Source organism: Gopherus evgoodei, chromosome 2 (genome assembly GCF_007399415.2).
Source record: "Gopherus evgoodei ecotype Sinaloan lineage chromosome 2, rGopEvg1_v1.p, whole genome shotgun sequence".
Lineage (NCBI taxonomy): Eukaryota > Metazoa > Chordata > Testudines > Testudinidae > Gopherus > Gopherus evgoodei.
Window position 1 is genome coordinate 261,439,068 of NC_044323.1, and position 26,051 is coordinate 261,465,118.

The following is a 26,051-nucleotide window of genomic DNA, read 5'->3' on the forward strand; positions in this document are numbered from 1 at the left end:
TACATAAACAAGCAGGACAGAGCATGCGCCTCCCTCCTTTGTCAAGAAGACATCCACCTCTGGGACTTTTGCATAGCCCACTCAATCGATTTGGTAGCGTCTTTTCTCCCAGGAATCAGAACACTCTGGCGGATCACCTCAGCAGATCCTTCCTGTCTCACGAGTGGTTGATTCGTCCGGACGTCATCCATTCTGTTTTCCAGAAGTGGGGGTTTCCCCACATAGACCTCTTTGCCTCCTGAGAGAACAGGAAATGCCAGGTGTTCTGCTCCTTCCAGGGACGCTCCCTGGGCTCCCTCTCAGACACATTCCTGATCCCGTAGAAGAGGCACCTACTCTATGCCTTCCCACCATTTCCGCTCATCCACAGAGTCTTACTCAAGCTCCACAGGGACAGCGCCCACCTGATCCTGATTGCTCCAGCGTGGCCAAGGCAGCACTGGTACACCATGTTGTTCAACCTCTCAGTGGCAGACCCAATGCCCCTGCCACTCTGGTTGGATCTCATAACACAGGTTTGCGGCAGGCTTCACCATCCGGACCTGCAGTCTCTTTACCTCACAGCATGGTTGCTGTGTGGTTGAGCCAGTCTGAGTTGCATTGCTCTGCCTCGGTCCAACAGGTGCTCTTGGGCAGTAGGAAGCCTTCCACTAGGATGACATCTGGCCAAGTGGAAGCATTTCTCCTGCTGGTGCACTCAGCGTAACTCAGTTCCCAGGCAGGTGTCCGTTCCTACTGTCCTGGACTACCTCTGGTCCTTGAAAGAACAGGGCCTAGCGGTCTCTTTCATAAAGGTGCATCTGGCAGCCATCTCCGCCTTCCACCCAAGGGAAAATGGCCGCTCAATATTCTCTCCCCCATAGTTTCAAGGTTCCTCAAGGGATTGGAACGTTTGTACCCTTAAGTCAGACGCCCGACCCCTACCTGGGATCTCAGCCTGGTGCTAGCCAAGCTTACGGGTGCTTCTTTCGAACCACTGGCCACCTGCTCACTGCTGTACCTTTCCTGGAAGACAGTCTTCCTCGTCGCTACTACTTCGGCAAGATGAGTATCTGAGCTTCGGGCCTTGACAGCGGACCCCCCGTATACGGTATTCCATAAGGACAAGGTACAGCTGCAACCACACCCTCCTTCCTCCCTAAGGTGGTGTCTGCTTTTCATGTTAATCAAGACATCTTACTCCCAGTCTTTTTCCCAAAGCTGCACCCATCGCGTCGGGAACAACAGCTGCGCACCCTAGACATTCGCAGGGCTCTCGCCTTTTATATCAAGAGAACAAAACCCTTCCGAAGGTCACCTCAGTTCTTTGTAGCTGTGGCAGACTGGATGAAAGGCCTACCGGTCTCATCCCAATGAATTTAGTCTTGGGTAACATCATGCATCTCTACATGCTATGATTTGGCTCACGTTCCAGCTAGCCACCTCACCACCCATTCTACTTGGGCTCAAGCTTCATCTGCCACCTTCCTGACCCATGTTCCCATCCAGGAAATATGTCGGGCAGCTACCTGGTCATTGATTCACACCTTTGCCTCACATTACGCATTGGTTCAACAGTCCAGAGATGAGGCAGCATTTGGCTCAGCAGTTTTGCATTCTGCAACATCTCACTCCGACCTCACCGCCTAGGTAAGGCTTGGGAATCACCTAATTGGAATCGATATGAGCAAGCACTCGAAGAAGAAAAGACGATTTACTCACCTTTGTAACTGTTGTTCTTCGAGATGTGTTGCTCATATCCATTCCAAACCCGCCCTCCTTCCCCTCTGTCAGAGTAACCGGCAAGAAGGAACTGAAAGGCCATTGGGTCGGCAGGGGTATATATCAGGCGCCATAATGACGCCACTTCAGGGGACCACCCAGCCGACCCACCGAGTGTTGCTAGGGTAAAAATCTTCCCACGAACGTGCATACCTAATTGGAATGGATATGAGCAACACATCTCGAAGAACAACAGTTACAAAGGTGAGTAACTGTCTTTTGTGTCTGCTTGTTTTCAAGTTTGCACAGCAGTTTTTTTCAAAAAAGAATTTCTCTTACTTCAAACCTCAAGTAATATCTTTAACTTGAATATATTAAGGTATTGTATATCTTAAAACAACCTTTAATTTGATAAATATAAAATGTACAAAACCAAAACACAAATAAAATTTCACTTTAATTTATACTCTCAAAAACTTACTTTATTAAATTTGTTACTTTCCAAAATTATCAAGAGCATTCTCTTCTTTTGTCTATAAAGCATAAGAAAAGTAAAAGGGAAAATTAGACTCTCTCTTTCTGTTAGTGGCAATTGTTTAATTGACCTTTCAACAAAACATAGTCAATTACATACAATTTATCTTTAAAAGAGAAACTCACATTGTTTGCAAAACATTTACCATCAGTAGTTTCTCACCACTAAAAATCATTTCTGCTTTCTTCCTTATTTATTCTTTTTTTTTCTATGTATACTATATTTAAGCACAATAAATAAAACATATAATGTACCTACATTTAAAGTTCAGTTATGCTTGTCATAACATTTCTTCCCAGATCTGGACCTTAGCGTCCAAAATATGGGTGTTAGCATGAAAACCTCCAAGCTTAGTTACCAGCTTGGACCTGGTATTGCTGCCACCAGCTAAGAATTATACAGTGCCTAGCTCACTGTGGTCTCCCCAAAACCTTCCCTGGGGGACCCCCAGACTCAGATGCCTTGAGTCTTACAACAAAGGGAAATAACCCCCTCCCCTTGTTTCCTTGTTACTTCCTTCCAGGCTCCCCTCCCTGGACGACCCTAGGAGATTCCCTGCTTCCAGTCCTGGAAACACAAGTACTGAGAGATCTAATCTCTCCCCCTCACCCAGAGGGTATGCAAAGTCAGGCTTAGTAAATCTAACACAAAGAGATTTTCCCCTTGACTTCTTCCTCCCACCAATTCCCTGGTGAGCTGCAGACCAATTCCCTGGAGTCCCCACTAAAGAAAAACTCCAACAGGTCTTAAAAAGAAAGCTTTATATAAAAAGAATGAAAAAGACATTAAAAATAGGCTCTGTATCAAGTTGACAATATACAGGGTCAATTGGTTAAAGGGAAAAAATGAATAAACAGCCTTATCCAAAAAGAATACAATTTAACACATTCCAGCAACTACACACATGTAAATACAAAAGAAAACAATATAAACCTATTGTCTTACCTTAGTATCCTTGTACTTACAACTTGGAAACAGAAGATTAGAAAGCCAGGAGATAGAAAAATCACTCTCAGAGCCAAGAGGGCACAGACACAAGACAAGGAACAAAGAACTCACACCCAAAACTTCCCTCCACCCAGATTTGAAAAAGTCTTGTTTCCTGATTGGTCCTCTGGTCAGGTGTTTCAGGTTACTCCTTTCCAGGTGAAAGAGACATTAACCCTTAGCTATCTGTTTATGACAATGCTTGATTAGTATCTCTGTGTTGTTGTAGCTCTGTTGGTCCTAGGATATTAGAAAGCCAAGATGGGTGAAGTAATACCTGAAGAACAGTTCTGTGTAAGCTTGTGAGCTTGTCTCTCTCTCACCAACACAAGTGGTAAAATAAAAGATATTACCTCACCCATCTTGTCTGTCTGATTAATGTCTATCACAGTTCTTTAATAGGACATCCAAAGCCTGCATTTTGGATGCACAAATCAGTATGTAAGCAGGGGCATGCATGTGGATGCAAGTATCTACATGCATGTCCAAATATGGGATTTGATTTTCCATGACATGCTCACATATGAAATTTTGGTATGTTAAATATTTTTGGTAACTTGATTATATTATTGCTTTTAATTAGTACTTGCTCTACTAATTTTAACAGTGAAGTGTTAAAAATTAAATAGCATACGAAGATAATGCTGGAAGCTCCAGACAGTACAGATGTTAAAGAAGGAAATGACATTTAGCTTCACAATCTGAAACAAGTCAGTTATGGTATTTTTAATATGCAGAAGTATAGTACAGTTAATGAGTTGTTTACATGGTTGAAAGCTATTTTTTCCCTATAGACAAGCAAGCAACAAGACATTTTGTAACTCTAAAGCCTCAACAAGGTTCTGTCATTGGTGTTTGCTGGTTTATTCTAGAGATATTGATGTGTACCTCACACATTTTAAGGTTTGTGAATGATAGTTGTATGCTGGCTCAAACATAAAATATATGAAACAGTTAATAATAATACTAATGGGTTAACACTGACACTGTATTTGGTGCCGTACAAGAACAAGTATGAGAAAAAACCCTCCTGTGTTCCTGTGTGAATTAACTTCCCTTCATTAAGCCACTTAGTAATCTAAAAGAGAAAGAGTGACAGAGAGAGTGGGAGAGAGCATTATTTAAAACACTAAGGAGCTGTTTCCATGGCTAGAAATAAAAATTTCAATATTCTGTGCAAAGGTTAAAGAAAAAAGGTAATAAAACTGTGAAGTTCAAAAACAGCAGTGCTCTTTTTTCTGCATGTGCAAGAATATTCCATGGGGCATGTAGGCTTTTGATGTATTTTCTTCATTTCAAGGTGATTGCTGTTATTATTTAATATTGTGTATTATTGATATGAATTGTGATAATGCCCAAATGCCCCAATTATGACTGGGCTTCGTTATGCTAGGCATTTTTAAATACATCAGAAGTCATGTTCCCTGCCCCAATGAGTTTCAATGTAATTTAAGGCAAAGTGTAACCAGTGAGAGTAATATTCCTCAGGACACAGAGGAGAAAGAAATAGAGACATAGGGATGGATTTTTAAAGGGAAGTCTGCAATGTTATTAACTTCTAACTTTAATGAGGAAAGGGGCTAACATCCCCTCCCCCCAAAAAAATACCAACTATTTACTTAGGTCCAGTGCATGTTAAATTACCTTCATGCCAAATAACCAGTATTTGGGGCTGTTCCTCTGCAACCTAACCCACAGGATTCAGGCTCTCTCTGAATCCTCTCATCCTCCTCCTGTTTACTTCTAGGAGATGGCCCCTTTGAGCCTTTCACCCTCACTGGACACTGACTGCAAATTGTAAAAAACTTTCAAACTCCCTCATAAATTAACAACTTTAAAATCCTGTCAAGCTCTCTTTACCTAAAACCATGAAGCTTCCAAGAAGAAGAAAGACCCACCAGATAGTTTGTCAGTGTTGCTCTAATGGAAAACTTCCTTATTTATCCAAAAAACTGGTGATTGGTCAGACTTACAGCATCTTGGAAACACAGTTCAAACTATACTTCCATTTTAGGGCAGAGTGGGTGGGGCAACAACCTCAGCAGATGACTGCTGCATGGCCCAGGGTTTCACATGCACAAAGGAGAGGGGAGAGAGCACAAAAGACAATCAACTCTCCCTTCCCACCCCCCCAACACATGCAGCCTAGCCAATGGAAGTGGAGAGATATGGAGCATTGTTTTCTCCCTGAGGACCCTCTCCCTGCACATGTTCCAATCTTTACCTGCATTCTGGGTAGGGGAGAAGGAGAAGGGTTCCAGAGCAGCAAAGACAAATCTGCCTCTTCCTGCCTCATCCTCTTAGTACCCCAGATGTTGTCTTTCTTGTGCTGGTCAACCATGCATCTCTTCACTTTAATGATTCCCACCAGGTAATATTTTTATTTTGTTTTAATAATTATCTAGGTTTCCAGTCCAATCATTGTTAAGTATCCTGACATGACATTGCTTTTAGCTTTACCCAAACCTTTAAATAATGGAACTTATTTGTGGTGTAGACAATACCAGGAACTTGAACTGGAAAATAGAATATCTGTGGGAAAATGAATTCTGGCCTGTGGAATGGTAAAATAAAATGCCCTTTTCACAAACTTTGGGTTAGATATGATGGATGTCTTCTCAATCCCCAAATCATTCTCCCCAGTCATGTTTTTCACTTGCTCCCCTTCACATAGACTAATGAGAAAAAAGGAGATACTAGTAATTGTGAAAACTATAAAATTGGATGTTATTGATTTCTCCTTTTTTCTTTCTAGTAAGTCTACACCCACATATGTTATGAATACTACTCCTGGGGGAATTCTGCACCAAAATTTTAAAATTTGACACCAAAAACATAAAAATTCTGCACACGATATTTTACAATTCTGCAGAATTCTGCATATTTTGTCAAAATAACACAATATAATCATGTTAGTTTCAATTATTTTGGTAACTTATTTAAACTACAATACAGTGGATGGAGAATGGGAGTGGGGAGCACTGGAGGAAATCCCCAAACCCCCTCTGTCTAATAGTAATGTAGCTACTTTTGACCTTTTACTTCTAGTTATCAGTTAACAAATATATGCAGCCATATGCTCAGCGTTACATTATAGGCAACTGAAGAGCAAGTGAGGGCTGGAGACTCAAACTCACAATTTATGTTCGCTACTGACTGTCTCCAGAAACAGTTCATGGAGCACATTTTGATAGGAAATTTTTCAGTCCAAAAATTTATACCATAAAGCGCCATGAGCATTTATAAGGTCACATGGTCCTTTACAGTGAAGCTCCTTTTCACCACTCTGGCAATATAAAGGAGCTTTAAAATGTTAACACTTGTTTTATACTCCTGGGGGAATTCACTAAGAACAATGGGAACAATTTACTAAGCAGGCAGGCTGCTACATTCTGCTCTGCCCGAGGGGACAGAGCCTGCTCCGTCCTACCTCTTCAGAAACACTGGAAAGCCCTGCCTCTCCACACCAAGCGTGCTACAATAGTTGAGCGAGAGGGACAGAATGTCTCTCTCTCTCTCACTTGCACAATTGCCCAGCGCCACCCCCTGACAGTGATTTACATCTCTACCAGCTGCTCCGGATGCCCAAATCGACCTGCTTGATCTGCCAGAGAGGGGCACGTGATTGCTCTTGCAGCTTCTCTTTGCTTCCCTGTCAGAAGTCATTTTTCTGTGGGGAAGTAAAAAAATCTATGGGGGCCATAAATTCTGCACACATGCAGTGATGCAGAATTCCCCCAGGAGAAGAATATGAAATCCAGAATACATATTTAAAATACGTTTATTTTATTGTAATCATCAAGAAGGCTCCTGTACCTACACACACACACATATTTCTGTTATTACCAAACATTTATATAAGAGTTGATATAGTACTCTTGTGCCTGTATTGAATTTGGAGTTCCACCAGGGATAATTAAATATTAATGAAGTCATTTCCATGAAATTATGTAGCTAGGAAAGTCATTTTTGGATGTGCTTCTGAAAGATAAATTAAAAAGGTGACTCACTTTAAATTGCATCATGGTCCCTGGGGAATACAAATTAGATTATAAAGCACTTCAGGACAAATAATTACAGGAGTCATGGCAAATATGATAATACTGTACAATGGGAGTATGCATATGTGAAGGAAAATTAAACTATACATTACTTTCTAATGCAACATAAAATATTGGTAGCTGGTAATATTTTCTGATTTTAAAACAAGTTTCATGGGAAAATGTTACTGATTCTGTTAGTAATTTAGTAATTTTCAGGAACCAATCCTGCAAGGTGCTGACTACCCTCAACTACCATTGAAGTTCGTTTTAATAAGAGTTGAGGACATTCAGCACTATTAAATAGGAACTATTCACCACCTCACACATTTGGACCCTAACTATAGTTTTGAAACTATGCTTTAATTTGATCCCTGCTATATTTTAAAATTAATTTTGGTTAATGAAACCAAACAGTGAAGAAAAGCTGTAGACACCCTTTTCCTGTGTCCCTTCTAAGGACTGGCTTACACTTGAAAGTTAATGCAGAACAAGTATCAGAGGGGTAGCCGTGTTAGTCTGGATCTGTAAAAGCAGCAAAGAATCCTGTGGCACCTTATAATGCAGAACAAGAGTGCCTTTCAAAGGGTGTGTCTACACTGCAATTAGACATCCACGGCCGGCCCGTGCCAGTTGACTTCTGCTTGCAGGGCTTGAGCTGCAGGGCTGTGTAATTGCTGTGTAGACATTTGGGCTTGGGCAACAGCTGGAGCTCTGGGATCCTCCCACATCTCAGAGTCCTAGAGCCTGGGCTCCAGCTTGAGCCCAAATGTCTACACAATAACTGAAGAGCCCGTGAGCCCAAGCCCTGCGAGCCTAAGTCAGCTGTCGCAGGCCAGCCACCACTTTTTAATTGAAGTGTAGACTTACCCAAAGTGGCTTAACCTAAATGGGAACTCTAGGAACCTTTGTTTCAGAATGAGAGCATCCACACATACAGTTGATCAGGAAAAATTCTGTGTGTAGACAAGCAGTGAGTGCCCTCAATAGCTATTTGTTTATCTAGGCTAATTATTTAATAACAAGTATATATTAAAAAGGATCAAACATTGTCACAGCTAGTTTTGCTCTTTGAGAATAATATGTAAATAGGATACCAGAAATGTATGGAGAATTTAAAAATAGGTAGGAATGAAAAATGAAAAGAGTAAAGCCCTCATCCAGCAAAGCACTTAAACATGGGTATGACTTCAAGCACGCCAATATTCCCATTGACTTCCAAGAGTTCAAAGATTTTTCAGTTGATTTAATTGGAAATGTTTATATGTGTAAAGTTATGCAAGTTATTGTTACCCTTTTGCACCTGAGCAGCAAGTCAAAGAAGCTGAGATGGAGTCAGGCATCTGTGATGCAATCATATTTACAATGTACAAAGACCTGTTTCCTTGGACACAGGAAAAATCAAACAACAACAGGAGATAGTTTCATTGTTTACAGCTCCAAGCCCTTTTCAGTCAGCACTCAGTCCAAAAGTTCTCCCTAGGCTTTTCTCAGGGCCATGCTTATTCACTCTGTGTCTGGAGCTTCCTTGTTGCCTTCTGTCTTCATGTCTGTTGTTTCTCTCCTTCTCTCTCTCACACAGACATCCACCCACACATCAAACAATATTTAGCAAAATCCCTCTTCCCGACAAAGTGCTAATTCTTGAGCAGGCTCACATGTGCTTTTGTTCTGGTCAGAGATATATCCCAGTGTTTTTGTTTGAGGCTCCTGTTTTTTCTGACATTCACCCTGAATGAAAGGTACACTCACCAACTTAAAACAATGTTTTCACCCAGCCCCACAACACTGAGACCCCACTCCTGCAAACATTTATGCATAAACTTTACTTTAAGCATGTGAGCAATCCCACTGAAATGAGTTACTTTGCTGAGGTTGTTCAGGTGTTTAATATTAAACGTGTAAATGTATGCAGGATTTGAGACTTGGTGCTTTCCTGGGTCAGGGCCTATGTTCTCTCTGTTGTTTTGGGGTGCTTACATTTTAAGCCTTATTTTCAGCGCCCTTGTAATTTTGGATCTCCTGTTTCTCCCCCACCTTTATTTTCAGTGTACACTACAATATTTTTTATCTTTGAAGACAATTTTTAAATTTTCAGGCTTAAAATAATACATTTTAGAAATGTCACCTCTGTTGGCATAGAAGATTGACTGTTGTGCCTCCTGAACAATGCTGGAATGCAGCTGCATTCTGAAGGGGATTCATTCCCCCAGAGAAGGTAGTCAGGCAGTGTTTGCACCTGCTTCCTCCGTGAACACTTCTGTCAGGGAGGGATTCTTTGAAGTACAATTAGGATATTGTAGGAGTCCCCAGTGGCTGCTTGTCATGGTATAATTCCCCACTCTGAACCTTAGCGACCAAAAGATGGGGTACCAGCATGAATTCCTCTAAGCTCAATTACCAGCTTAGTACTTGTAGCGCTGCCACCAACCAGGAATTCCAGTGCTGGTACACTCTGGTCCCCCCAAAACCTTGCCTGGGGACCCCCAAGACCCAGACCCTCTGGATCTTAACACAAGGAAAGTAAACCCTTTCCCCCTGTTGCCTCTCCCAGGCTTCCCCTCCCTGGGTTACCCTGGAAGATCACTGTGATTCAAACTCCTTGAATCTTAAAACAGAGAGGAAAATTCACCTTCCCCCCTCCTTCTCTCTCCCCCTCCCAGACTCTCCCTGAGAGAGAAAGTAATCCTAACACAGAGAGAAATTAACCTTTCTCTCCCCCCTTCCCTCCTTTCTCCCCACCAATTCCCTGGTGGATCCAGACCCAGCCCCCTGGGGTCTCACCAGAATAAAAATTATCTTTGTAAATTTAAAATGGAATAGGTACAGGGTCTTTCAGCTATAGACACTGGGAATACCCTCCCAGCCTAAGTATACAAATACAAATTAAAATCCTTTCAGCAAAATACAAATTTGAACTCCTTCCAGCCAAATACACATTTACAAATAAAGAAAACAAACATAAGCCTAACTCGCCTTATCACCTAGTACTTACTATTTTGAATCTATAAGAACCTGCATCAGAGAGATTGGAGAGAAACCTGGTTGCATATCTGGTCACTCTCAGAACCCAGAGAGAACAACAACCAAATTCTAACAGCCCACATACAAACTTCCCTCCCTCAAGATTTGGAAGTATCCTGTCCCCTGATTGGTCCTCTGGTCAGGTGACAGCCAGGCTCACTGATCTTGTTAACCCTTTACAGGCAAAAGAGATATGAAGTACTTCTGTTCTATTAACTCTTACTTATCTGTTTATGACACTGCTGCTCTCAAACTGTGCTGAATCTAATTATTTCTTGGGCACCTGTGCCAGCACTGCCCATTTTTGAAGCTACTCTGGTTAACTCCAAGCCCCTTACCAAACTTCCCAGCAAATCAGGGGCATGGGATGCCTTGTGCTATTATAACTACCACCAGGCTTCAAGTCCACAGGGGAGCCAGACACATCCTAACTTCTCCCTCTGCAGTTTCAAGGAGCTAGTGAAAGATTTCCTACTTGCAAAAGTATTTTATCTGTTAGATGTTAATTGCAGCAAATGCCAATGGAACCAGCTAATACTGGATTGAAACTATAAACAGAATGAAATATGATTGAATCAATTAAAACCTTTCATACTATTCCATTACTTCATTATCAGCAGAATTTTGCTATATTGGAGTTCACTCTAAGTGGGTTCCATTGCAGTTTGTAAACAGTTTACTCGGTAATATTTATAGTGCTGCCACTTATAGGGCTTCAAATGCTGCTGCCTCTACATTTTCTGATGCTATACTTTTGGGATGAAAGCCTGGCCCCATGGAAGTCAATGGCAGTTTCACTATTGACTTCAGTGAGGCCAAGATTTCACCCAAAGATAACAAGACAAATGTCACATGCTGGATTTTCATATGCTAAAGTGGGTGGACTCATTTAAATCACACCTCTCCCTTGCCTGTGACCCTGCCAGCAGGTAGGTGATCTTGGGGGACAACTACTGCACTGGTGGGGTGCAAAATAAACTTTATTAAGAAAATGCAAAAACAGGGAAAATTCAATAGTGAGGGGTATGGGGTTTGTTAAGGTAGACAATTGGGGAGGGGTTTCTTTTAGTAAATAGTATAGGGGGTTCAATAGTGGGGTACAATACAGTGGGGTACAATACAGTTGGTAACCAATTAACACTGAAGTATAAATGTAACAGGTAGCTAACAATTTCTATGTAAAGGGTGTGTCACAGCAGCATATAACCAACTAACAGGTTATGGGTAAAATGTGTTAAATAACCAACAACTCTAGGTAAAAATGTGTCACAGTGGTGTAAATGTAAAATGTGAGGTGTGTTAGAGAGAAAAAGGGTAACCAATGGGATTTTATGCTAGACTTCAATAATACAATTGAGGTTTGGCAGCAGTAGGAGCAGGGTGAACACGTGGGGGAAGGGATTAAAAGAGAGAGAGAGAGAGAGAAAGGCAGTGGTAGAGGAATGAGGTTGGGGGATGGGGGAAGAGGAGCACGTGGTAGAGCAGAGACCAAAGGCAGAGGCGCTGCGGAGGGAGATTTAAACTCAGGGAGACAGAGAGCAGAGAGGCTGCAACGAGTGACTGGGAAGCTCAGGGGGAGACACGGGCAAGCTTCGGGGGGGGGTTAGAGCAGCGGGAAGACAGACTTAACCACAATTATACAGAACACAGCAAAATCTTGTTTATGATCTAACTTAACCAAGACTACAAAAATTAGCAACAATTCTTTTTTAAACCTAACTTACAGAGCACAATACAAACAATTCTTTAAACCTAACTTAACCACAGCTATGCAAAATGAAATTACAACTTATCTAGACTAAGAACCTTATTCTAATAGGTGCACCTTACACTATGCCGATTCTTTGATCGGGAGGGGGAGCAGTTCCAGAAGGCAGAGTGGTGTGTGCCCAGGGTACAGCCCCAGCGGGGGAGGTGGCTGCAGCAGTGGGGCGGCTGCAAGCCGGCGGCCCAGGATACAGTCCAAGAAGGCACAGCTTAGCAGCAGCACAGGCTTATTTTTAGCAGCAAAGGCGCTGCGGAGCAAGAAACAGATTACAGATACAGACCAAGGAGTTAGCTTGGGTCTGTCTGCTGGGGAAACAAGGCCAGCAGCTAGGACAGGGGGAGTCTGCAAGAGGGAGTTCTTACCAATCCCCAGGACAGCAGCAAGCACACAGGCAGGAACAGCAGTAGCATCGGAGAATGGAGAAGAGGACTCGATTCTCTTACAATAATCAGGAGATCTCCAGGCACAAATTTGTTGTTCGTGGGAGGGGAGTTTAAAAACGGGGATACACTCAAAAACAAACGAGAGCGGGGAGAGGGCCCCCCAAAGACCCGTAGCTGATCAGACCAGGTAGTAAAGCGAGGACCTTCTCCGAGGTCTGATCAGAAAATGTCCGGCTCTAAAGGCAAACTCAGGCAGTTTCCCACCAGTACTTTTGATTGGCTCCTCTTGATACAGGGGAGGAGAGAAGGCAGGGAAAGGCTGCAGGTAAGCATAGGCATGCCTGGGCATGTTCTGAGCCACAGGTATGACTCATATGCTTAATTAGTTGGCCACTTCAGGTCTTGCATTTCTGGGCAGCACCCCCCACACCGAGCCCGGGTCTGAAAAAAGGAGCCAAACAAAGAAGCAAGAAGCCCCCTCCCTAGGCAGAGCAATGGCTCCAGTTAGTCTGTACAAGCCATTCCTATGAATAGGGCTGTGACTTTAGTTAGCACAATGACCGGGAGGGGCGGCCACACAGGACAAACAGAAAGGAGAGGGGAAAAGGAATGCAGCAGGGGGACAGCTGTAACAGACAGCCTGGACCTAGAACTCTAGATGCAGAAGATGCATTAAGCATTATTATTGTAATGAGATCTGAAAGAAGACTTTTACATAAAAAAAAATGCTGAATAACAATACTGTTATCTCAAATTTAAAAATGAATGTTTTATTTTTTTACATATCTTCACTATCTCAAATAGGACCTGTGTTAAAATGTAGTGTAAAGGAATAGTCTTTATATAAACTTTTGTGCAAACATTTTACTTAAGGGAAGCCAGTATTGTTAAGTCTTTATTAGCTATTTCTAGCTCTCTTGTTTTTTGTATACATTTTTTGAGAGATTTAAGAGACATATTTGATTCATGAAATACATGCGTATGAAACATGGTCTTTCATGCCGTTAACATGTTGTGATATTCTAATAATCATAGGAAAATTCATCGAAGGATGTAGAGTAGGAATTGCCTTACAATTACCATAAAAACTCTTATTAAATTATTTAAGAAAAGAAAGGAAGGGACTGTAAGGAGGAAACATAGAGAACCAGAAAAACTTGTGTTAGATATCTGATATTGGACACCAGTGTTTCTGTGCTTGATACAGTAAATGTATTTGTAAGGAATAATTCATTCTCTCAGAAGGATTATCCATGTAATGCTGTGTAAAAGAGAGGGATCTTGAGTTATATGATATTCAAGTGCCAATCACTCGTACTAAAGATGTGGGGAGCCAGTTTAAATTGTTAAGCAGTAAATGTTTATTTAAAAATCAGTGTTCGATATTACTTTGAAATAGATTATTTCATTCCTCATCCTTAACCGCCTTTTAGACTCTTGCACCCTATTATACAATGTGAGAATGCACTAATATACAATGAAGAATCCATGTGAAAATACAGATTTTTTAAAATAAATTTGAGTTGACTTCTCTCACTTTAAAACCATAAGTTACATGGAAATCAGATTTCAGTGATGTCCTAAATGCCCACAAAATAGAGGATATTTTAAAAAATAAATGTTTTCTCAACAAATAGAACATGCAGCTAAATGATAGCTATATACAGTCATCCCTCTCTAACTATATCATAAGTCCAATTATTAGCTAATCTCTGAGCCCTGTATCTCCACATTAAAAGTCAAATCCATTTTAATGTGCCGTGTTTTTGCAACATACAGAATACCCATTTTAATGGAATAATAATTTTGTCTGCTAAAAATGCTGACAGAAAACTAACTGTACATACAGTTGAAGCCAACCACATGTTTTTTTCCAGTATGACATGGCATACAATTTTGCATGCCATGTTGTAGGCACAGGACTTGTAGGCACAGTTATTTTTTTATAGGAAATAACGACAGATAGATGCATTAATTCCTACATAATTGAGGGACTTGCTACTAGCTTATGTTAATATAAAATGTAACAGGTATTACTACTGTGTAAAATGTCACAATTTTGCTAATTATTAAATTATTAGGGGTTTACACATACAGTCATTATTCCTTTGAGTGAATTAATTACAAATTTGCTAAGATTATTTTCTGGCAACAAGGCATAGAGCATATTAATCCAGTTCTAGAACACTATCTGATATCTGTTAGTTATTTGTATTGATACTAAATTGAATGAAGTGATGTGCTTGAAGTGGTTGCTTTTAAAATTATTATACAGGAATTTTATTAAGAAGCATTACTAAGTCTACTTACATTTGAAGATACAAAATTCCAGATCAATCTTTTCTTCTTCCAAATGTATATTCCACTCAGGTGTGCATAGGCCCAGAGCACCGAAGCCAGAGAATTTTGCTTAGTGGTATCTTGTACCCTCTGGCCCTCCTAGCCCATCTCATGGCTATATAAGGATGGCGTCACCCTCAGTTCCTTCTCACCACACGTGGCCTGAGTCAAAGTGTTCCATGCAGATTTTACCTCACAGTTTTTGAGAACACAGAGATCTTGTCAGCTTTTGTACATAGTTATTCCCTCACCAGGTTTCAAACACTGCCCATTGTGTGGGGTAAGCATGCCCAATAATGAAGCCCACACCCAGTGTTTATTGTGTTTAGGCAAGGGGCACATTAAGGAAAAGTGCTCCATTTGTCACTCCTTTAAGAAAAGGACACAGGCTCCTGACATGCCACTGGTTTCAGACTCTTCTCTCTTGAAAGACAAGGACTTTCTCCTTCCTTTGGTTGCCCTAAGAAAAGACCTCAGAAGACTAGTTGGAGCCCTTCCAGGGCTCAGAGATACTCACCCTCCTGTTGTAGGAAGAGTTGGGGACATCACCATGGCTCTCCAAGTGCCTAAGATAGAGCAGGGATGCTCTTCATTACCAAAGCAGGATTAGAGTGGCATTGCACTGTTTACTCCAGCAATGTCCATCAGGTGAGTCTGGTAGCAACCTTGGTTTCAGCACTGACAGTCTCAGCCCTGCTTGCTTATCAGACAGCAACTGATTTACTCTGCCTTTTTGTTCCCAACTCTGACAGGGTGTACTAGGCCCGAAAGCCCCCTGCTGGAGTTCTCATGATTCTACCACATCCCAGTCCAGGAAAAGAGCAGAAGAATGTAGTCCTCCAAGCTTATAGAGAGGCTGTGTGGGAAGCAGCCAATCAGAGAGAGAGGCTGAGGGAGCAGCCAATCAGAGCCCAAAAAGGAGTTGCTGGACAGAGAAGTTTGGCCTGCTGGCATGCAGCAGGGGAGCAAGGAAGGTGCTCCTGGCTGGCTGCCGGGACTCAAATATGGGAGAAGGTGCAGGGTCCATGGGGAAGTAGCCCAGAGGAACATAGTGAGTAGTTAAAGGGATGCAGAAAGCAGCTGATTCTCATAGGGTTTCTGAGTCGGGACCCAGAATAGTGGGTGGGCCTGGGTACCCCCCAACAGCCACTGGGGAAGTGGCTTAAAAGTCCAGAGCACAGGGAGCTTTATCAGGCCCACCCTGATATACCCCAAAAGGAAATCAAATTGAAAGGCAAATTCAGGTGGAGTGCTGGGCCAAACGGCAAAGAGTCTCCAGGTAGGAAGACCTGGGGGTGCTGCTCCATAACAGAGTAGGGACCCTTGCAAGCCAGCCCAGGGAGGGCTGCAGATCAACCAACTGAGGGTACCATGATGGGGCCTGTTGTACAGTTTAAGGACTGAGTCCAGGGAGAGCCACAGCTCAACCAACCAAGGGTACCGTGATGGACCCTGTTGGATTGATTAAGGACCTGAGCTGAGGGATGGGGCTGCAGGCTGATACCAACTGAGGGTCCTGATATAGGCCCTGTTGGATGGAACAAGGACAGAGTCCAGGGAGGACTACAGATGAAAAGGCTAACCAGGATACTGTGATAGCCTTGGTTGGTCAGATTGAGAACTGAGCCTGGGGAAGGCTACAGTGAGTTCCAACTGAGGGTACTGCCATAGCTCCTGTTGGACTGTTTATCCCAGAAGGGATCTATTTATTTATGTTCACATGGACTGAGTGTCACTTGGCCAGAGGGCTGAGTCACCAAAGATCCACCTACAGACGGCAGTGGTGGACATGAACTGAGATAAAAGTGAAAGCACGCACCTGACCATGAAGAAGCGCTCACAAGAGGCAAGTGGGCCCCCGTCACACCAACTCTGCACTGTTTCAGGAGTCCTCTTCTATAGGGTACTCTCACTGATACCGACGCAATCTGGATTTGTTGCTTTGCCGTATGGCCTTGTGCCTTCTTCTGTACCAGTTAGTAGGCCTGCTAGAGACATGATACACGTCTTGTCATTAGTACCAAGAATTTCTTCCCCTGCACCAACTCCAGTTTTGGGAAGCAGCGTGGGCCGAGGGATGTGTTAGCCGCGGCTTCCCGCAGCCCCCATTGGCCTGGAATGGTGAACCACGGCCAGTTGGAGCTGCGATTGACCAAACCTGCAGTCGTTGCAAATAAACAAACTGTCCTGGCCAGCAGCAGATTTCCCTGATGGGCCACATGCCAAAGGTTGCCAATCCCTGCTCTAGACTGATAATTCACCTTCTGCACGATCCACTGAAGTCTCCACTTTAACCAGTTCCTTAACCACCTTTTGATTTTCATATTAATCACCATCTTCTCTAATTTAATAATTTCCCATTTAGAACTGTGTCAAATACTTTATTGAAATCCAGGTAGATGAAATCTACTGCCTTTCCTTTGTCTAGAAAAATCAGTTTTCTCAAAGAAATAGATCAGGTTGATATAAAATTAATTGCTTTAGTAATATTTCCAGCCAGCCTTCAAATATTCAGCTTTTTAAATCTTTCATTGTAAATAAATACTTTGTGCTTTTACTCATTTTTATTACCCTTCTTTGCATTCCCCAAATTTTAAATACTGTCCAGAGGTGTAGGCAGTGTCTTAATTGCCATCTCTTCAATGCAGTATAAAAGGGAATTGTCATATTTATGATACATAACACTCTGCCTGTGCAGAGAAGAGCTTATTGATATTTTTGATACCACATTGCATTGTAAGCTTGTCTCTAATTTGCTGTTCACAATCATTGCTAGGCCTTTCTTGGAGTTAAGACTTCCTAGCTTTCTGCCGTCCACTGAATATGTCTCTGACATTATTCTTTCCCATATGTATTTATTTGTGTTTTTCCAAGTTAAACCTAATGCTGTCCATTTTTGTAGCCTTTCCTCGGACAAACTATATTATTTTTCTGTCTTCCTAGTGCCTGCAACAACTCTCAATATAATCAGCAAATTGAGTTAGCATACTGTTTACTCCTTCTTAAGATTTTTAATGAACATGTTAAATATTCCCAGAGCTAACAGGATCCCCTGTGAAACTAAAGAAAGTTCATTGTGAGCATACTGGCTATAATACACAAATTAATATTTCTAAGATACAGTGCATTTCTAATTATTTCTACTTCTGTAGATCTGACTTGAATGTGTATTATAAACCTGATTTATAGGTATCATTTTATTTCAAATGTGGCATGATAACATTAAACACTTTTTAAAATTCCAAGACCTTTAAAACATATTTTGAGTTATGTTCACAATGTCATTTTATTGATTTGTTGAGCGACATAGCTTAGTTTCTTAATTTTATATAACAATTTAAAATATAAAAAAATATTTTATGAGAGCATCTGCCATAATGTCTAAACTATCCGAGATACAATCTGCATGGAATTCTCTTCTCGTATCTTGTTCCCAACATGATCATAGTTTTTTTGGCTCTTTGAGGTAGCAGATGGTAGCTGGCAAAACCTCTTACTGGTCAGTCATATGCCACAAGTTGGCCCTATATCACCTATAGAACTTTCCACTCTTCTTTATCCCAGTCATATAAAGACCATTGCTCAATATCTGACCATTTGTCTGGCTAGTTTATCTTATCTGCCTATTAGTTTATCTTATCTGCCTATTAGTGCCTATTGTATGCTTTCTGGTTTTGCTGACTTCCAGAGAGCCCCAATAAAAGCCTCATGTACATGGCATCTCTCATATATCAACCTTCCCTTTTTTCTTCATTCTCTACAAATACCAATTTCATCAATAAGAAATTAGTCTCTGAACATTATTTCTTTGTGCAGAAGAATATTTCCTTGTTTTGTAAAGCAGCATGTATTTCTATGGCACTACTTAAGTAATAAATTATAGTTTGTTTTTGTTGATGCTTTGAGTTATGTGGTCACACAATATAACTTTCTTGAGGTCTGTGCCTCTAATTGCCTTAAAATACCTTTTCTACTAATCTTTTAATCTGAGCATCAGTGTGTCTTCTATTTTGGCTTCAGATTGTTTCTGAATGTAGGACATATAGGCCTGTAGGAGTGAAGACATTAAGCAGACTCTTGATAGAGTGAAATAACCTATCAAAGAGTTCTACAATTTCTTATTGAGCTCATGAAGCCTCATAGACCTTGAGAAAGTATATGCATGAAACATATGAATGGGTAAAGAAGAATTTTTCTAAGTCAAAGGATAGTGGCTCATAAATTAGGACCAAGAAAGTGGCCAGGACCTAATAGTCAAGAAGCTGTTTAGGAGCTCTGACTGTTGACCCAGATAGGGGGAGCTGAGATCATTTTGGTGGAGTCATCACCTCCTATTGTTCCCCTAACAATGCTTGCTTGGGAAAAATACCCAGATTTGTGCATGTGATGAAGAACCAGTATGCTAGGAAGTAGGGCCCAAAAGGGGACCAAAGGTCAGACTGACCTCACTTGACCAGGATTGGACTGTGCAGTTGGAGTCCAAAGTCTGTGATCCTCTGATCAGAAGATTGCTGAGAAGATCCTTTGGAACAACGACAGGTTGGGTTTCTTCCTTAAAAGACCTGGTAAATGAAAAAGAGTCTGTTCCTCCAGAGGTCACCACGATGACAACCAGATGGCTGATACTCCTACTTTCCCTCCAAAGAAAAGTAGAGACCAAGACATTGTAGAACGGCCAGTTGACCGGAGGATGATGCCTGCTAGCTTGACAATACCTGAGCCACAAGACATCTCCTAATTCCCCAAACTGCTATTTCTGACTGACTGTAAAGCTCCACAATCAAGCAAGGTGAAGAGCAGATCCTTTATCTTTTTCTAAGTAACTTGCTTTTTTTGTTTGTTTCCTTAACAGGATACTTGAATACCTGTGCAGAGACGCCTGCCGGGAAAAGACTTCTTATCCTAGCCCATTTGGGGTGCATGCATATGTGTGTATAGCCAGTAATAGTGCATGCATATAAGCCCACAATCAAATTACCATTGGGCATTGATTAACCTAGGTTGAAAGAAAACCTTACTACAGATCACTGGAGGTATTAACTATGGTATTTAACACATTAAAACTTAACCCATTGTTTCAACAAGGGAAAATATAAGCTGCTAAGTAAACTGCATAGAGAAAGAAAGACCAAATAATCCATTTAATCTCTGGTATTTTGTTAACTATGTGATTTGATTAGTGATTGTGCTCATGCAATGATTTGACCAGTTGTTGATCTCAAGTTGTTCTATCCAATTCTATTTTGTGTTATTGTTAATTTCTTGATTTGGCTATCTTGATTTACACTGTAAGATCAATCAAATTTTCATTTTTTTAGTATTTTATGGAAGCATAATAAATTTGTTAAACTTCTAATTGTTTATGCTCTTGAATAAAAGCCAGAAACACACCAAATTGGTTTTCTCTGATTAAATGATGATGAGGAAAACACAATCTTAATTAAAGGGATGTGAATTAAATATTTGACTCAAGTTCTGAAAACCCTATTGTTGTTACAAAGAGTTGTATCAGCATATTGATATCAAGGCTTTGACATGTCAAGATTTTGCTCCAGTAGTCTTCCACACATAGATATGTCTGTCAACTCTCAACATTTTATATTGTATATAAAGCTTGTATATCTTGACCCATTCAGTGAGCATTCTGTTAGACATCTGCCACATTGAGTGTTTTGGTGTTTTTTGTGTTGATACATCTTCATCAATAAATGCAGCTAGTATTTATACTGTTATCTTTTACAGGGTGGCATCTCTCTCCCTTGATCCACACAAAGGAGGAAAGAAGGAATTTTAAGAATTGAAGATGTGTGTGTGTAGCAGGAAGAAATTGCTTGCAGATTAACATGATTGCTGCATCCTTTGTCTTGGAGTCAAGCATGATATATATGGGTACTAGATTTGCTTGACGAGGTCATGCTTCATGGGAACCATGACTCTAAGTCAGTTGGGTTTGGTTTAGTTTGTTACCAGTGGCCAAGACTGAGAAGTACCTGGTCTAGGAGCACATTGGAATAATATGGTAGTGTCCTATTTCTGATGAGTTAATGAAGACATGACAGATACCTGCTGTGGCTAAGAGAAAACCACCTGAATCCGTGAAACTGGACCCCAGGACAGAGTTTCAATGCTGCAGTCCTTTTGGAAGTGGATTTACTGTTTTGTGGCTGCTCTCTTATGGTCTGCAGTCTATAAGGCCAGAGAGCAAATTGGGGCGTGGATGAATGCTCATGCTTTAGTTGAATTTATTCTCCAGGCAGGGAATGCCAGGATAGATTATCAATTTTGTGAATGAGGTTATGGATCTGGCCCAGTATGAGGTGCGAGCAGCCTTTGATGTATATGATATATTGCCTAGAATTATTGGCTGAACAGTGGATATCTGAAGGTCTGCTTGCTGTAGGCATCTGAATTCCACGTGGGATTCCACAGAGCTTCAAGATCTTCCATTCACCAGAAAGGGTAACTTCAGAATTCAGTGGAACAGCTCTACAGAGTGCAAAGGAATGTGAGGTCACCCTGCTGTTTCTGGGATAACCCTGTTTTCCTCCCCATGAGAGGTGAAGGCAGAAGCAACCTTGTATGCCACTGTACACACTGACTGGATTCAAGTGTGCCTAGAGACATCCAGCAAGGCAGTCAGGGACAACAGCTGTGAATCTCTTTTGCTTTTACCTAAACAAGAAACTACAACTCTTCTGCTCGTGACACCAGGAAGGGACCAGATTATTAAAGGACATGGTGATGGTGGTGCCTGCATGCCTCTCTGTCAGTACCTTTCTGTTAGCAAAGGTTCTGACAAGCTTAGATGTAAGGGTTTGATTATCCTAGTAGTCCGATATAGACTCAAACTTGTACGATTCTCAGCTTTGTTGCAGATAGCAGTGACTGTTCCTACAGATAATTGCTCAGAACCAGACTGTCTTGCTCTCTCCCATGCTGAGAACCTTTGAAAAGTTTGGTTCTTGTCAGAGTAGAGTTCCATAGGTGTTCTATCTCAAGTCCTGCTGTTATCTTAGATGTTTGCCAGAAGGATTTATAACTTTAAGTGGCAACATTTTTCAGTGTGGTGCAATCAGGCCATTGTGGATCCCTTTCAGTACCCCTTGCCAAACTGCTTGACTGCCTTCTTCTGCATGAAAAATCAATTCCATCCATGTTTATTGGGTAACTACTATGTCTTGTCATAAAACTCTTTGAAGACCAGAGTCTCTGCAGCCTCTTGTCATCAGGATTAGTTTTAAAATTCTTCCATCTCTTGTGATACAGCTCCCTGTATCATTGGATATTAGTATGGTCCTGACAAATGTCATGAAAGCTCCTTTACAGCTGCTCAGTATCTGTGATCCCATATTTATTACCTAGAAGATAATGTTCCTGGGGCAGTGACTTCATTTTCAGGAACTGGCAGATTTAGGTAGGACAATATGATGATATTTACTTATCTGCAATTCCTTCCAAGGCTGGAGATATATTTCCACCTTAATGAGTCTATCATCCTTTCAACATTTATTTCATATTCATATGCTCATCCTGCTAAGTCTCTTCTCCATAAACTTGATATTAAATGAGTTTCTTCTTTGTGTATATGAAATATCTTAGAAAGTCTGTCTATCTCATTTTTCCCCCTTTGATTCCATTTCTTTCTGTTAATGTCTGTAGAATGGGTACAGCTGTCATAAACAGGACCATTTGTTTGCATTTTGCCATCTGATTCCATTTTCTACTTCTGTAGCTTGGTAGGTTTTCTGTTAGGTCTTCTCATGAGTCATACTATCTAAACATCAAGGATGTTAACTTCAGGGCATTCACATTTTCCTTCTTACATACCCTTACAAAGCAATCACTATTGCTTAAATTTGATCCCAAGAGTGGAATCCCATTTCAGTATGTCAGTGCTGTTCAACCTATTTCTGAAGTAGGAGTTCCCAAACCTTCCCCCTGCACCCTCCCCTGACCCCTGGAGTTTTACTTTTCTTTTAGGATCACCAATTTTTTAAGGATTTTGAATTATGAAAAGTGATGGATCATGACATTACACCATTTGTTAGAAATTGCAGTAACTAATTTTGTAATATTCTAATAAAAAATTCTATTTTAAATTAATGTAATTAATGCATCATATTCTTCAGAGATCTTTTTACTCTATAGTACTGTTTGGTTATATGACAATTAAAGTGTTAGTCATTTAAAGGGAAATTCCACATAAATGTAGGAAACATATCTATATATATATTTTATGGTTCATGCATTTTAAAACAGACATATGTCTGTCAACTGTCAAAACAACATTGCCCTATGCTTCATGTTTTATGGCGTCTTTAACAAGTGCTACATATTTAATAAAATAGAAAATAAACAAACCCAAATGTGATTTTAGTTTTGCTCATCTTTTGTATTTTCTTTAGATTACCGACATAATGGAAGAGATCTTCAGAGTTCAACGTTATCAGTGCCAGAACAAGTGATGTCATCCAATCACTGCTCTTGGTCAGGGTCCCCTCACCCTACAGATAGTATAGGACGGACTAGATCTTGGTCTCCCAGTGTCCCTCCTCCACAAAGGTAAATCACGATATAGATTCAATGCCTGGGAGGGTATGAAATTAAGTGCTGTTGAAATCCATGAGGATGTCTGAAATAGCCGTCACCCCCAAGAAAAATAGTGAATGACAGAAACACTGAGTAATTGGTTTGCTCTTTATGAAATAATGAAAAATGAGTTTTTAATAATATAGCCATGTGTAAATTATTCCTTCTTTTTTTTTACATCAGTCTGACACAAAATACATTCCAATCCAAAGCAATAGAAATTTTTATCCCCATTCTTTTAAAGAGAGATTTACAAGGTTAAAGGTTTTATGATCTGAGGTGTGCTTGTTTTTGTTTTAAATCAGTTTTGTCAATGGCTATTTTCTACCACTATGGTAAATGACCAAGCCTGGGGAAATCCAAAGATTCTGTATCTCAATATTTTTTTACACATTTTGGAAGCAACAAAAATAGATTAACACTTCTACAACCACTTTTTATACAGAAAAGAATATACATCTTTTTTCTTAAGCAGCCTCTGATCCTGTGAAACAAAGATCAGGACATTTTTCTTATACCCTAACTACATAAGGCAATGACTACTACAGGACTGAAAATGCTATTTAAAAACAGTCTTGTTAAACATGGACAGACATTGCCCTCGTGGAAATGGTTTCCTTCAAGAGGATGCAAAAATAGAGATATAGAGTAGAATGGGTTTTCTCTTGGTGTTTAGTGTCACATTCAAGGGCCAGGTCCTCAGCTACTGTAATTTAGTATAGCTACACTGAAATCAGTGGAGTTGCGCTGATTTAATACCAGCTGATGATCTGGCCATAATGTTAATATTGCCTATTAAACTTTGAGTGCACAGTGTCAAATATTCTGAACCAAGTACATGTTGGCATGCTCTTCCATAGGAATTCTACTTCTCTCTCTCTTGTTGTTTTTCTTCTCCTTTTCTCCTTTGTTCTTTTTTTAGATTAAACTGTTAACGTACTGGTCCTCTTATTCATTCATTCATTCATTCATTCATTCATTCATTCACTTACTTACTATTTTCTCACATATTTTTATTATTTTTTATTACTTATGCACAGATAACATCACACACATTATCATAATTCATCACATATGGGTAACTGATGATAGGTTCCTACCTAAAAATCCATTAAAATAAATAAATACAACCCTACTATAAATAAAAACCTAATTAGGAAGTAGCTAAATAGAACACACAGAGGGGCTTATTCTGATCTCATTTACTTAAGTCGAAATTGGGTATTTTTCTAAAAGATATGCTCTAAGTCAAGCACAGCTATTGAACTTGAAGCAGGGATTAATACAGGGAAGTCATATGGCCTGTGTTATATCAGAAGTCAGATAAGATGATCACAATGGTACCTTCTGGCCTTAACATCTTTGAACATATAACATGATTAGAAAATAATTTAGCAAGTGTTCTGCGTATGGATCTAATGTAGTTGGGTTCCAACACTGCTGATGACCTTTGGGGAGGATCAATATGATTCCACTAGATAGGATTTTTTTTTCAGTTTGCCTTTCGTATACCTAGGAAATACCATTTTTTAAACGTTAAAACAACATTAAGGCAACAGTCTCAAGTACTCAAAATGTAGGAAATGCCAGAATTAAGTTTACCTATACAAACTTCTTCAGTCCCCTTGCATGGCATTAGTATTCTGTCGTTAATTATGTGCTCACATACTGTTTGTGCCTCATTCAATGCACAGGATGAACATTTAATGAGAAAGAAGATGGCAAGAAAAGAAAGGATGTTTTCTTGTGTTTGCGGCCCTGGACTGAGACACAGGAGAGAACTGGGTTCTATTCCTGGCTCTGCCACAGACTTTGTATATGATGCTGAGTTAGGTTATCATAATTCATACATACCATACCCCAGGGGGAATTCTGCACCGCTGTGTGTGTGCAGAATTCATGGCCCATGGCCCCATTCATGCTTCCCCACAGAAAAATTACTTCTGATGGGGAAGCAAAGGGAAGCTGCAAGAGCAGTCAGGTGCCCCTCCCTGGCAGTGCAGGAAGGTCAATTTGGGTGCCCAGAGCAGCTGATAGAGATGTAAATCACCGTTGTGGGTGGGGCTGGGCAGTTGTGCAAGTCAGAGGGAGACACTCTGTCCCTCTCACTCGCTATTGCAGCACTCTCAGCATGGAGGGGCAGGGCTTTGTGGTGTTTCTGAGGAGGCAGGTGTGGAGCTGGCTCTGTCCCCTCAGGCAGAGCAAAATGTAGCTGCCTGCCTGCTTAGTAAATTGTTCCCATTGTTCTTAGTGAATTCAGCCAGGAATATAAAACAGGTGCTGGCTGGTGACTCTTGCCCACATGCTCAGGGTTTAGCTGATCGCCATATTTGGGGTCAGGAAGGAATTTTCCTCCAGGGCGGATTGGCAGGGGCCCTGGAGGTTTTTCGCCTTCCCCTGCAGCGTGTGGCACGGGTCGCTTGCTGGTGGTTTCTCTGCAGCTTGAGGTCTTCAAACCAATTTTGAGGATTTCAATAACTCTGTCCTGGGTTAGGGGTTGTTATAAAATTGGATGGGTGGGGTTCTGTGGCCTGCCTTGTGCAGGAGGTCAGACTAGATGATCAGATTGGTCCCTTCTGACCTATGAGTCTATGAGTCTATGAGTCTATAATGTTAAGGGTCTTTGACATTGCCAGAGTGGTGAAAAGGAGCTTTATTGTAAAGGACCGTATGACCTTATAAAT

The 26,051-nt window shown here is 40.9% G+C and overlaps 1 protein-coding gene across 40 annotated transcripts in view; it reads left to right on the forward strand.

The window, feature by feature from the left end:
• Positions 1 to 26,051, forward strand: part of RIMS2 (regulating synaptic membrane exocytosis 2) — an 884,385-nt gene that overhangs the window by 567,534 nt on the left and 290,800 nt on the right. For 33 of the 40 annotated variants that reach the window (XM_030553644.1, XM_030553646.1, XM_030553647.1 and 30 more), the window contains one exon: positions 23,184 to 23,340. The exons of 6 other annotated variants lie outside the window; for them this stretch is intronic. In XM_030553644.1, coding sequence (XP_030409504.1) covers positions 23,184 to 23,340 — 157 coding nt within the window. Of the gene's footprint in view, positions 1 to 20,520; positions 20,594 to 23,183; positions 23,341 to 26,051 lie in introns of those variants that run through there. One more of the 40 variants, XM_030553676.1, reaches the window with a different exon arrangement.